At 36.3% G+C, this 13,879-nt stretch overlaps 1 protein-coding gene across 1 annotated transcript in view; it reads right to left on the bottom strand.

Annotated features, from left to right (window-relative positions):
- LOC124774928 (chromodomain-helicase-DNA-binding protein 7) overlaps positions 1-13,879 on the bottom strand; it is a 326,638-nt gene that overhangs the window by 126,648 nt on the left and 186,111 nt on the right. Inside the window, exons 24-26 of the mRNA XM_047249608.1 lie at positions 13,552-13,663; positions 13,270-13,447; positions 4,522-4,611 (exon numbers count right to left, since the gene is read on the bottom strand). Coding sequence (XP_047105564.1) covers positions 4,522-4,611; positions 13,270-13,447; positions 13,552-13,663 — 380 coding nt within the window. The remainder of the gene's footprint in view (positions 1-4,521; positions 4,612-13,269; positions 13,448-13,551; positions 13,664-13,879) is intronic.

Genomic DNA, 13,879 nt, shown 5'->3' with positions numbered 1-13,879 from the left:
TTTTTTTCTCTCGTTTATGTTTTATTGTTTAAGTATTATTTTGCAGTAGCGGGATACAGTAATATCCCTTGTTAGAGTCGGTTCTTACCAGTCAAAATTACAAAAATTTAACTGACAACTGACAATGAAAAGTTCCCAGAATTCTAAAAACATCCCAGGTTTTTCCCAGTTTTCTGCTGGATGAAAAAATTCCCGGGTTTTTCCCGGTTCTCCCCGTTGTCCCGAGTCGTATACACCCTGTATGATCAGTCTATCCTTCAATGCTGTCCCACAAAATGCAACATACAAAAAATTCCATCATATTTGCAGAATGCTATTGAAACAATTAACTGAAAATTGTTTCTAACATTGCATAAATTGTGCAAGTGCCCCAAAAGGCAACCAATGGAATTTAGGTGCAAAACACTAGCAGATACGTGTTGAGACTACGCATCACTATTGTATTTTGTTTATAAAAGTTATATAATTTTCCTGTTTTAGAAAAGTATTAGGTAACTTCTATTTCTGAATAGGCTGATGTGTTGTTACAGCATTTGTGTCTGTGGTAAGGATGAAACAAATTGACTAAAGCAGATGGATGCATCAACTATCAAGAAATGCTTTTTTCAAGGAGAGAGGAAGAGAAAATAGCTTTTATAGAAATGAAAGTTTTGACGGAAAAAGAAATAACCTATTTTTCCACCATCACAGACAAGTGTTTCTGTTTTTGTAACTGCTACTGTCATTACACCCTAAAGGGGTTTTAATTTTCATAATAAACCTCTCTCTTTCATTACTGTCTGCAACTTTTTAAGTTATTAAAATTAGCTGGAAAAAGAACTGACCAACTTGGATGTAAATAGTGAATTACACTTCTGTAACATACACCCAGGTATTTAACTAACCACAACTGCTCTTATAGGAAATCACAGTACAAACCCCTGACAATTAATTAAAGAGCAATCCTATGAAATTATTATACAGTAAGGAAACAACTTCTCTCTGCTCCTACAATATCATCACTAAAAACAAGAAACAGTTTTTTAAAGAAAACCAACAGTGATAGTGCATTGCAATCATTACACATGCGGCTCAGTTTCATAGAATTATACTCTCATTAAATTCTAATCTGTCTGACATGAAATTAAAGCACAGATGGGGTTATTGTTCAGAATACTAATCAACTACACAAAAAAATAAAAACAGTTACAATGAGTTTCAGCTATTGAATGAATTGGAAAAAACTTACAAAAATTAAAGAATAGGTGTAAAACCAGACACTAGCTTGTAATTAAACTTAGGGTAACTATTTATTTGCAGCAAATTACACTTTAAGCATACAGGAGTGGCGCTTGGAATTCTAGATTTATAATTTATCTCCTATACATTTTATACATGTTCTATCAGTGCCAACATGCAAATGTGCAAGGGTGGACAAGTGAAAGAAAACACACATTAGCAGAAACAATGAAAGCTCGTATACTAAAAATTTGAAAGAGAAAACACAAGAGAAAGTATTAGTTTTGAACTGTTTGTTGCTAATCATACTCAATCACATTCGGCATGAAAAGAAGGTTCTGATAAAGTAAGACTTTTTCTGTTAACACATCCAATCATTCTACAATCACCACTACCATTGTCTTGATGGTCTACATTGCTGTTGCTGTTGTTACCACCACCACCACCACCACCACCACCACCACAACATTTAAATCCGCATTTACTTAACCCACTCTTTCTTATAAGATATTCAGCTGCTTTAACCCACAAAAAAAAAAAAAAAAAAACAATGATCCTGTCTCTAATGCTGGTATACAATAATAATAATAATCAGAGAAGTCACACCACTGAACAACCGACTGATGACCATGCGCGTTCAGTGCGCCAACAAAAAATACACACTGATCAATGCACGTGCCCATACTAAGAGCAACAAGAGAGACCCACAGTCTGCAGATAAATTCTGGTCAACCCTTGACAAAGTATTATTCAAAGTATTCAAGGATGACATCAAACGTCTTACAGGCAATTTCAATGCACCAGCCGGAAAGTATCTTGCACGGGGGGGGATGTATGAACTGGTTCAGCTGGGAAGAGCATCATGAAGCCATTGAATCCTCTCCTGATGCAAGCTGGCCCACAACTGCGTTAACTGGTTTCTTGATATCCTGGATACTGGCACTGGGACAGAGTTTACATCTTACCTGGTTCTATTGGGGACAGATTTGCAGCACCTTAACATTACACCCACAGCTTGTAGGCACATGGGCCATGTATGAAAAGCACTGCCCTGTTGAAAAATGGCACTATGATATTGTCACAAGAGATGTAATATATGAGGACATAGGATGTCTGTGATTTACCACTGAGTTGTCAGTTCTCTCAGTCACTGCCAGGTATGACCTAATGTCATATCTGATGGCTCATCACATCATGTCGGCAATAATGCTGCTGTCTCTCTCCAAAAACATTGGAAGGGGCACCTCCCCAGGAAAAGGATCGCAATGTGATTAGTGCACAATACAATAAGCTTTCCTTGTGGTGGAAAGCCATGGTCAAATGAAAACTTGGCAACACCCTTACAAAGGGTGCCAGGAGCAGGTAATAATGCCCAACAGAAGTACACATTATCTACATGTTCTTCATAGATCACTTAACATCTGATACTATTCACATCCCTTATATACGCTACAAAGATTGAAATACTAAACTTGAACAACACTAATGCAATGCGTTTCTTAAAGTTTTCACAGTAGATTGAATATTCCATCACCTTTCTGGTCTGCATCCGAGATATAATTAATTCTTGTTCTCAGACATTGACAATCTTTCGGCATTCCAAGGTGAGTCACCTGCAACATTTTTTAACCATTTTCAACAATACTGTGGAGTATTTGCGCACGTGTCAGAGAGAACACTGTTCATAAGAAGGGCACAAGTCATAGTTAAAATGCTTTACACCTCTAAGAGTATAACAAAACAAGTGCAAAGTCACTGGACCCACAGTGCTTTAGAAATATTTAGTTATTTATTATGGACAGCATACATTAAAACAATATTTCCTTTGAGAGTGCAGACATGAAATGAGGGGTTTGCTTAATTTGTCGGGCTGACACTGTGCTTATTTTGTTTTACTGTTAGATGCATAAAGTTCTATTTACGACTGATGCTCTTGTTAGTAACAGTGTTGTCTCTGATGGAAGCATGATTACTTCACAGTGTTGTGTAATCTGATTTAAAATTTTTGCAAGCAACTCATCTTGAGAATGGCTGAGAGGTTGTCAGCTGAAACATTACAAAAAGAATTAATAATATCCTAGAGGCATGTCTGAAAGTTCATGAAATGCAAAACTAATGTACTCTGGTGGACATGTCATGAATGATTGCAGTTCTAATCATTTATAGGTCTGTCAATGTTGCATATGTATATAAAGTTACATTTACATCTGACCACATCTCCTTGGTGATCACTTTTTTCATCAGGCAACTTACTTATATTCTACAGCAGCCATTCATATGCACACTTTTATTTATTTATTTTTAAATCAAGAACTAAATTCCCTTCTGCTTCCAGGTAAAAAATTAGGGATCTTTGTCTTTCCTCACCAATTAACCATCTCAGTAATGGGTAATAATAATATTCTCCCCCCCCCCCCCCCCCCCCTCTGAAGTTCTCTTATTAACGTCTACAGGAAACAGAGAGGGGGTGCACAATGAGTTGTTACAATAAATTGGTCTACATTAATGCTTGAAATGATCACATCTCACGTTTTAGGTATTCTGAAATACTCACGCAACACACTAATTTGAAGCCTCTAATAAATTAAATCCTTTTTGTTCTGCGCCCTTACCAAACAATTTTTAGCCCGGAGCAACTTAAAAAACTTCTAAACAATGAAACTTACTGTGGAAATTATGGGTTTAAAACATCGGAAACAATGACTAAATACATAATAGTAATCTTCTAGTGGCAAAGATATCAGAGAAACTACAAAGCAAAATGCACCATCACACTGCGAGTCTACTTTTCCGTAAAACTATGAATGGCAATAGTTATTCACAAAAAGCACAAAAAAGTATCAGTTTACAAGTTTTGCAAATAGTGTAATTGTTTCAAACTGCTTCTATATCAAATATAAACATTCAATCCTCAGTGAAGAAATCAACCAAACATCAACTCAAAATACTCAGCTAACACCGCTTAACCCCCGTTCACGCACGCACGCACGCACGCACGAGCGCGTTTTCATAAGTACACATCAGAAAAGTAACAGCATGCGAAAGTGGTGAGTTTGTGTATATTTGCATGAACAACAAATAATTGCTACCTATGAATCACTCTTCTTTAATAATAATAATAATAATAATAACAACAGACATTAAAACTTTATATCTTCTTGTCTACTTGTTACTTCATTTCCATATTCTACCAAGCACCAAAAAGCAGAGCCATCTAGCACAACAAAGTGAAACATTTTTCAATCAATTTTTTACTAAAGAATTCAATGGTAAAGGACATGCACCTGCTTTATGTAAACTTACCTAACATGGACACCATCATTAATATGTTGCACCAGATCACCTATAATCTCATGCTTTATATAATAAAGCATTCGAACACGTAACAGTATCCTGCAAGCAAATAGTGCTTTTAGTTATTTGAATGCACTGACACAATTGAACTGCACAAAAAGTATTATTTCTACCAAAACTATTGGATCTTGTAAGCAAAATGTCAACAGTGAGAGATATTGCTACTGAAGTGACAATAAAATAATTTTCAGGAATCTGTGCTATAAAATAGTTGATTTTTTATTTACTGAAAGTTAGATGCAATAATAAAGGAAGGTTCACTCTTCTTAATGGAAGAACTGTATGTACAGGAGTACTTAGAAGGCAATGCCCATTTGTACCTTTTTATCATCCCCAAATTTTTGTTTTTCTGTTCATTCATCTACTTCAGTTCTAAGGGTAATATCCAAAATCTTCCTTCAATCAGCAAATTCAAGTGAAGTACTAACACTGTATAAAGCTTTAGATGCCATAGCAGTCTCAGTCTACTAAAATGGAGGAATGTGCTTTTAGTGTAGTGAGTCCCCAGAACAAGATGCTTTTTGTCTTGTATAGCATTGGCATAATCTTTGGTTTGTTATTTTGCTGGAAATATGACACACTCATACTTAACACTTCGCCCTCAGCACGTCTCATACAAATTTATTCGCTTGGCGCCAGAAACACTAATTCGGACTACTTGGCTTGTCACCGGCCGTTCTTGACATTATCGGGAGAATGTAAATTGTTACGTTTTCCTGATCTCGTCATTAATTCTCTTAAGTTCTCAACCCTGTTCCCTATTTTCATGAAATTTCGTAGATATACATACGTAAATAAATACAAAATTTGTTTGTTTCATATATATGTTTATTTGCATTGTCTTTTGTACTTCGTATTTCTCTTTCAGTCTGTCAACCAGAGGATGATGAGACGTACACGATGTAGTGGCAATCTCCAAGTTATACTCCGCGAATTCATCTACAGATACTTAGTGTATCTAATGTGTTAAGAGTCTAACAAATCTATGGGCTCTAACAGGGTGTATACGTGGACAAGGAAAAAAAATTCCCGGATTTTTCCCGGATTTCCCAGTTAAAAATACACTTTCTCCCGGGTGACAGTATATTTTCCCTTATCAATCCTTTGAATGGTTATGGTTTTATACACAGGCATACAATGTCCCGGCACTTTAGATAACGAAACTCAGGAAAAAAGACATGTTTTGGAAATATCTTTGATGTGCAGCAACATGCATGCTGCGTATTTTCGTATTACGAAGGCATACATTGGAATTCCACCAAACACCGCATGTTACTTTTTGAATCATTGAAATCCCATATTTTGATGCGCGTTTGTAAGCCGTTCGTAGCTCATGTCATGTGATCTCGTCAGCCGATGACAGCGGATATTCAGAGCATAGTACACGTGATGTAGTCAGCCAACAGCAACATCACTGTTAAGTAGCACGAACACACAAAAGGAAAGTTAATAGTTTAAATTAATATACATAGTGTTGCTACAAGAAAAGGAAAGTTAATAGTTTAAATTAATATACATAGTGTTCCTACAAGAAAAGCAAAGCTTTCACATACAATCTTGGTCTCAAGCTGCAAGAGAAGCTAAGCTTTGGCATATACTGTTGATCTTTCTTGCGCGTGTTACACTTTAAGATATATCACACAAATGTGCCAGTAAAATTTTTAATGATGTCATAAATGTCTGATCTTCAGGGTTCGAAATTCTTCTAAATGGCTCGACATCAAAGACTTGATTTTTAAATGAGAGTCAAACGCTCTGTGATTTAATAAATTCATGGTACATCCTTGCACATAGCTCAACTTACGTAAAAGGATATTTACTTTGAAAGTAACGCTTTTCAAACCACCATTCGCAATATTTTCCCGCGACCTGTTAGAAATAGGTTCGTTTCAGTAGTTCAGTAATTGCCAGAGAGCACAGATAACAGGCGACACCGCGCTTGGGTAGCTACCATGACGTAGGAAGCCCGTATGTACGTACGTGTAAAACATTGAAATATCATAAATTATGTCATAAAAGAAAGAAGACATCAGAGGATACTGCAAGAACATCGGAATTTCGTGAACCGTATTCAAATGTGCACAGCCAGTACTGTGGAATTAAACATTTCGTTTCAAATACATTGACTGTCTCTGCGGAAAAGGTTAACAAAAGTCAAATTTCTTTAGCAGACAAAAATAACTTCATTGTGCGCAAGGTGATTAATGCTCGACTGTCAGAAAGGTGGAAATAAAATAAAATCTGAAACTAATAACATATTTTAGGCTTCCGTGATTATTTGATGTGTTTTAATTCACTTGATAGCTCCCGGCCACAGATATCCGTTTTGTTTTCATTTGACGTGAGAGTAAACGAAGAGGAAACAGCAAAATCACTAAATGTAAACACAGGTCACATGGAAACTACCCAGTATAACTCAGACTGCCCTGCGCATCAGTCCAGAATGTTTGCGAAACTGGTCAATACAAAAAAAAATTCAGTTTTCAAAATATGTTCATCTTGTAGCGCACATAATTCTGAAAAGTCTGAAACATAAAACATATGTATTCAAGGAAATGTAAGACATATTATTTGGTCTTAAGTATGCCAAAGTGCAGTGCCACGACGCCTCTTCATAAAGCATTTTTCTACCGCACGTCCAAACTATATTCAGGAGAGCGGAAATTGAAATGTCCTGTCGTGCCTCTCCTGCTCCCAGTCGGCCGGTTTGACAGCCTGCCCCTCTTTGAAAAAAATCTCGCAATTAATAGCGGATGGGATTATTTAGAAAATCTGAACTCTTTATTGCCTATTAGTTAATAGCTTGCTGTTTTGTGTGACATAAAATTAAATATAGGATATATAAAACCAATACTGACAAGAGATAAACAAAAAATTACACATTTCTTCAAACCTTAGCTCCTGGCATTTTATCCTCTCTAATCTTGCTACAGCTTTACATGGCGTGCTTTCCTTTCTGCGAAAGAATCTATTACCTCATCAAAGTTCCTCAAATGTTTTGCTACATGAAAAATCGAAATATCATTATCTAATACTGAAAAAGCTGTTAATACAAATAATGCCCAAGACTGGTGTGGTTTCTCGATCTGATTACACCTGTTTTGTCACTGTCTGCTAGATAAAACAAAATAGGCCTTTCTAATATGGCAGCAATTTTGTAACACACCAAATAAACGAGACTGTTTTGGCACAAATGGCCATTTTTATAACACAACAGAATATAATCCAATATGTACTAATATCAAATGCCTATTAGGTCTACTACAAGCAAAAAACTTTATGTTAGGAAATAGTTTCACGTTTCATTCATACGCACCAGCTTCTCAAGCATGAGTTCAAAAAGTAGTATTACGAAATTTTTAGATAAATTTGGTATCGTCTTATTCTTCCATAATTTGTGTGATGTCCCCGTTTCTTCTCCTTCCTCGTTCTAACAAACAGTCTTGTCATCACCCACTCTGTAGCTATTGCTGCCACTGTCAAAATTTGTTCGCCGATTAACTTCACTAAGCCTGCCAGAATCACAGGTTTAGTTGTCCCGCAATTATTTTCCAGTTAGGCGTTATTACGTGTTCCAACATGTTTTCCGCACTACTTCCAGAATAGAACTTACGCGGCTGCTAGCCAGGGACTGTACTACTGGTCCATACTAGTATAGCGATTTGGCCAAAAATTTTCTGTCAAAATTTCGGTTTCTTGGATACACCGAGAAGATAATACGCTCATTAGAGGCAATTTGTTGTTATGAAGCACTGCATAGTCATCCTAAAGCCTTTGACACATTTTCAATTGGCAGACACTTGCATGAGCACTGTGTGTCATCGTTGTATATGGCGCATTTCCTTTGCAATTTAAGTTATTTTCGTTTTTTCCTCTCGTTTATGTTTTATTGTTGAAGTATTATTCTGCAGTAGTGGGATACAGTAATATCCTTTGTTAGAGTATCGGTTCTTACCGGTCAAAATTACAAAAATTTAACTGAAAACTAAAGCAATGAAAAATTCCTGGAATTCTAAAAATATCCCGGGTTTTTTCCCGGTTTTCTCCCGGATGAAAAAATTCCCGGGTTTTTCCCGGATCTCCCGGTTGTATACACCCTGTCTAATGAATCAAAACTTGTCATGTGGCTCTACCACCCACTTCTCAGTCTAATTTCTTTGAATACAGTCATATATGCATTACATAATTGGTGGAAACACTGCTTATTGGAATCCTTTTTAGCTGCACAAGGAATTTTAAACCATTCTTATCTTAGGTTTGCAATTTGATACTTCATTATAACCAATTTTGTGGTCATATGAACATAATATCTTGGGTGATGTTGATCTCTATTTACTACGGTCAAGGGGTTAGTGCACATTATTCTCCAATATGACTTGAATACCTGAAACAGTATGTATTCAACTAATGCCAAATGAATGAATATTTCACTATGAAGATGTAATAAAGTCAAAAGTACTTTGCCACTCACACATTAAGGAGATGTGTTTAAAAATCAATACACAGAGATCAATAATATTCAAGTTTTCTACACTTCTTAAGTAGGATTAAAATGATGAACAGGAGAAGTTAAGGATACAGTAATTTTATTGATGCTGTACAGATGAAAATTTGCTTCAAAGATTGGGTCAGGAGTGAGAAAGGACACAGAAAGCGACAATTAATCGAGAAAGAACTAACATTCTCAATTCCGATACTATACTGTTATCATAATACACGGCAGATCGTTTGATTTGATTTATTTATTCATCTTAGCATCATCTCACAACGATGTACAATTTGTTATTATAATACAATGAAAATAAAGACCACAACTTTCCTACAAGATTATGGCTCAAGATATATCCACACACAGAACGTATGTTTTTATAAGGATAGGTCAGGTGGTCAGCTGTTGTCTTGTTGAATGAAACCATCCCACCAGTGTCTGAAATTATTTAGGAGAATCTAAATCAGGATGGCTGCACAGAGCAAACTCCATGGAATGTAGTCGAATTAAGTCGGGTGATGCTGAGGGAATTATATTAGGAATTGAGACACGTAAAGTAGTAAAGGAGTTTTGCTATTTGGGGAGCAAAATAACTGATGATGGTCGAAGTAGAGAGGATATAAAATGTAGACTGGCAATGGCAAGGAAAGCGTTTCTGAAGAAGAGAAATTTGTTAACATCGAGTATAGATTTAAGTGTCAGGAAGTCCTTTCTGAAAGTATTTGTATGGAGTGTAGCCATGTATGGAAGTGAAACATGGACGATAAATAGTTTGGACAAGAAGAGAATAGAAGCTTTCGAATTGTGGTGCTACAGAAGAATGCTGAAGATTAGATGGGTAGATCACATAACTAATGAGGAAGTATTGAATGGGATTGGGGAGAAGAGAAGTTTGTGGCACAACTTGACCAGAAGAAGGGATCGGTTGGTAGGACATGTTCTGAGGCATCAAGGGATCACCAATTTAGTATTGGAGGGCAGCGTGGAGGGTAAAAATCGTAGAGGGAGACCAAGAGATGAATACACTAAGCAGATTCAGAAGGATGTAGGTTGCAGTAGGTACTGGGAGATGAAAAAGCTTGCACAGGATAGAGTAGCATGGAGAGCTGCATCAAACCAGTCTCAGGACTGAAGACCACAACAACAACAACATATTAATTTTATTGGTGTCACAATTTGTTGTGTGTCCAACCCCCAGATCTTTGACAATAACATACCAGAAGAAAATTCTACAGCTCTTTTCGTCCTGGATATCCGTAATTAAATATAAAATAATGAAAATCCCAAGTTGGAATATCAACAATATTACGGAAAGGACAGACTGGTGCTCACCAAAAGGATGACATGTTGAGTTGCAGACAAGCATGATAAAAAGGCTGTTACATATAAACTTTCGGCAAAATCCTCCTTCAGGAAAAAGAAGGACCCCCCTCCCCCCCCCCCCCACACACACACACACAAACACACAAAAACACACAAACACACAAAAACACACAAACACACAAAAACACACAAACACACAAAAACACACACACACAAAAAAACACACACACACACACACACACAAACACACACACACAAACACACACAAACAAACAAACACACACACACACACACACACACACACACACACGTGGCGGGACAGGGCTAAGCTGAAACGCGTAGTGTCAAAGGAGGGTAAACAGCTAGCAAGACTATAGACTTGAATTATTAAATGTAGATTCAGACATAGTAACAGCTTGAACCCCAATGTGCTGTCCACCGAAGCTACCAGTACAGTTCCATAGACTCCACAGTTCCCAGTAATAATCAGCTGTTTTCTACCAGAATTATTGAGTTGGTTTAGATAAATATTCACACCGCACATGTCCTCATATTGCCTTTGCTGTTATGGCCACAAATCTTTGAAAAGTACTGTGCCCTCAGAAAAGAGGAAAAGGAAAGCAAGATGTATACATTCAACTCTTAATATCTGGACTGGGTTCACTTGAGCGGAATGTTTTGGATCACCAGTCGCCTGGGGAAGTTTCGCGATAAATATGTAAGTTACTAATTATTATATTTTAAAAGTGTACAACAAGTGAAATAAGTGATGAATAAGAAAGGAGCATTTGTGGCAGCACGCATTACAATTACTTAAAAGGTGTGCCGAAGGATACCGCTTCCATGCTCATTTCATGAACAAAAGGCAATAACAGCTTTGAATCATTAGCACCACATGACTTTAACAACACAATTGCCTTTGACAATGTAATACATTATTGGAAAGATTGGTACTTACATCAATAAAAATGGAACATTTAACAAACCACTTTTTGTGAGCAATGCTCAAAATCAGATTCCTGGATAGTGTGAGGAAGAGTCAGCAGTAGCAGATTAGTTTGCTTTATTACATTTCAGAAGAATTTACAGATACAACTACCAAAAATAAAAACCAAGGTACAACAACGAAATTAAGAGAATTGTACATGTAAAGGGAGGGAACTGCATGTGACAGCTCATTCTGTGTTATGCGGTTACATCAATAACAAAATCCAATTTAACATTGATTGCTTGGTGAAACTTTTGTTAGACAATGTGTGAACAAAAACAGTAAGTGAATGTTTCATAAATGAAACTGTTAGCGCAGACATGAAAAACTGACGCATATAGTATGCAGCTCACTCTGCTGCTGGATTGCAATTGTCTATCTCTACTTATAAAAAGAAAATAAATTTTAATGCAATGTTAACTCCAAAATGTGACAGCAGCTGACTTCATAAACCACACATACAAAAGAAAAACACAAGCCACAATTCTGAATAGCTTGTGTGACAATGGCATCTGAGCATGTGGCAGCTGATCACCACATGTATGAAGTATGTACTCAAGACTGGAAATAGGTTGGCTCTCCTTCCAGAGTTAAAACCAATTCGCAAATGTTAGCTGTATTTCATATCCCGCAATGTACGATCTAAAATACACAAAAAGCAAATTGGCCACCAATTATATTTTATAACAACAAATTTTTTGCAACATACACAGTAGTTAAAGTACCGTAACAACTGTAACCAATAACGAAAAGAGAACAAGTTCATTCCCAAGCTGCAATGACAGACTACAGAGTGTGAAAGGACAATTTTTGTTTATCAAACAGTTTCCTCAAATCTTATGAGAGAGAATGCCTAGTGAACAACTCGCACAGGTCCCAAAATTGAGGTTTTTAAATTTTTTTTTTTTAAAGTAAATATTTTACAGAGAAACTACAGAATCGTGTAGCTTTGCTTCCTTCAGACAAAACATTAAATAAGTTGAATAGGGGCAGAACACCTTCACCGTCCAAAGAACACATGGTGCGAAGTTACTATTGTTGGCATTGAATCTCACACATACCACACCAATGCCATTCCATGTGTCATGTCACACCATGTCGGTAGGTGCCCTTCTTAACACACAAGAGCGGTCACGTTAGGCACATAACTGATACCATACATGGCATCACTACTTATAGAAACAGTTCACCAGTTGTGTCCCTCCTAAACCCATTTCCCTCCCTGTGCATTTTGAATTAAATCTGCCCAATTCACTTCCGAGTAGTCAGCTTCAACACAAGATGCAGCCCAAAAGTAGACTTGAACACATAAATTTAACAATATCTAAGGAGTAGTTATCAAAGGAGAGAAAAACCAAATAAAGAGTTATTTAACAATTTCTGAAATGCAGTTAGTGACTTTGTTTATGTACTTACATAATAATTTATTGCAACAAGATCATCTAATTACTAAATTATTCATATTATTGGTTTTGGCAATTTAGTGCCATCTTCATATGTGATAATTACTCCACTAATGGCTTCTTCAAGATGTATGGGAATTCAAGTTACGTGTGGTGAATGTCATGAAATCGATTAAATATGTCAATTAATTAAACACAATACCATCACATGGTATGACGAAGTAGACATTCAACAACATATTGAACACCATTCCATGAAGTTAAGAATGCATAGAACACGTGTGTTTGGTTGGTTGTGGATTACTCACAACATCTGAAGCTAACAAACTGCCGAAACTGGCATTGTGAATGAAGTAGTCATCATGTGATTGTGATAATTACGTAACACTGATAAACTCAAGTGCTTCCATAGACAATACGTCAACACTTAGTCTGTTAATATTTCTCATTGTGTATTATTACCTAACACACTATTACAGATAAATCCTCCTTACTTGTTTGCATGTCGACTTAGGTGCTTTTTATAATTGCTTTCCAAAAGAATGTCGCCATCGTATTTCTCATGGCGACTCCAATCATTCATTTCTCCAATTTCATTTTGATTTGAAGATCTCCCATCCTTCTTGAAAAATTTTTTATTTTTCCTTCCACGAGGTATTGGTGTATTAAGTCCTAAAGTAAGATCACAGCATACCATTATAAAACAAACAAAGACTATCTTTCATTTTAGAACTAAATTTTAACAACTTGTCATTGCGTTTCCCTTCATTACATACCCATGTGATTCTTCTGCACTCTTGTTTCTCCATTTTCCGATGGTGTAATCAGATCCCAAATAAAACTCCTGATTTTGTCATCACCTCTGTAGTATCTCAAGCAATAAAGTAACTGAAAAGATTACAAGCAACTATGATCCGTTGTTTGTACCACTTAACAGTCAAGAAAATGTCATTGCAAATGAAATCAGTTCTATGATTGAACTCATAAAGAAATTGATATTCTTTCAGTATTAGCATGGCAAGTCATCATTAAAAACAATGAAAAAAATAATTTCATAATTTCCATGAAACTAAGAGATGTATTTAATTTCACCTATAGTCAGAG

The sequence above is a fragment of the Schistocerca piceifrons genome, chromosome 2, assembly GCF_021461385.2.
Source record: "Schistocerca piceifrons isolate TAMUIC-IGC-003096 chromosome 2, iqSchPice1.1, whole genome shotgun sequence".
NCBI lineage: Eukaryota > Metazoa > Arthropoda > Insecta > Orthoptera > Acrididae > Schistocerca > Schistocerca piceifrons.
Note: the sequence above shows the minus strand (reverse complement) of the source record. Positions and strands in the feature narration are given on the sequence as shown.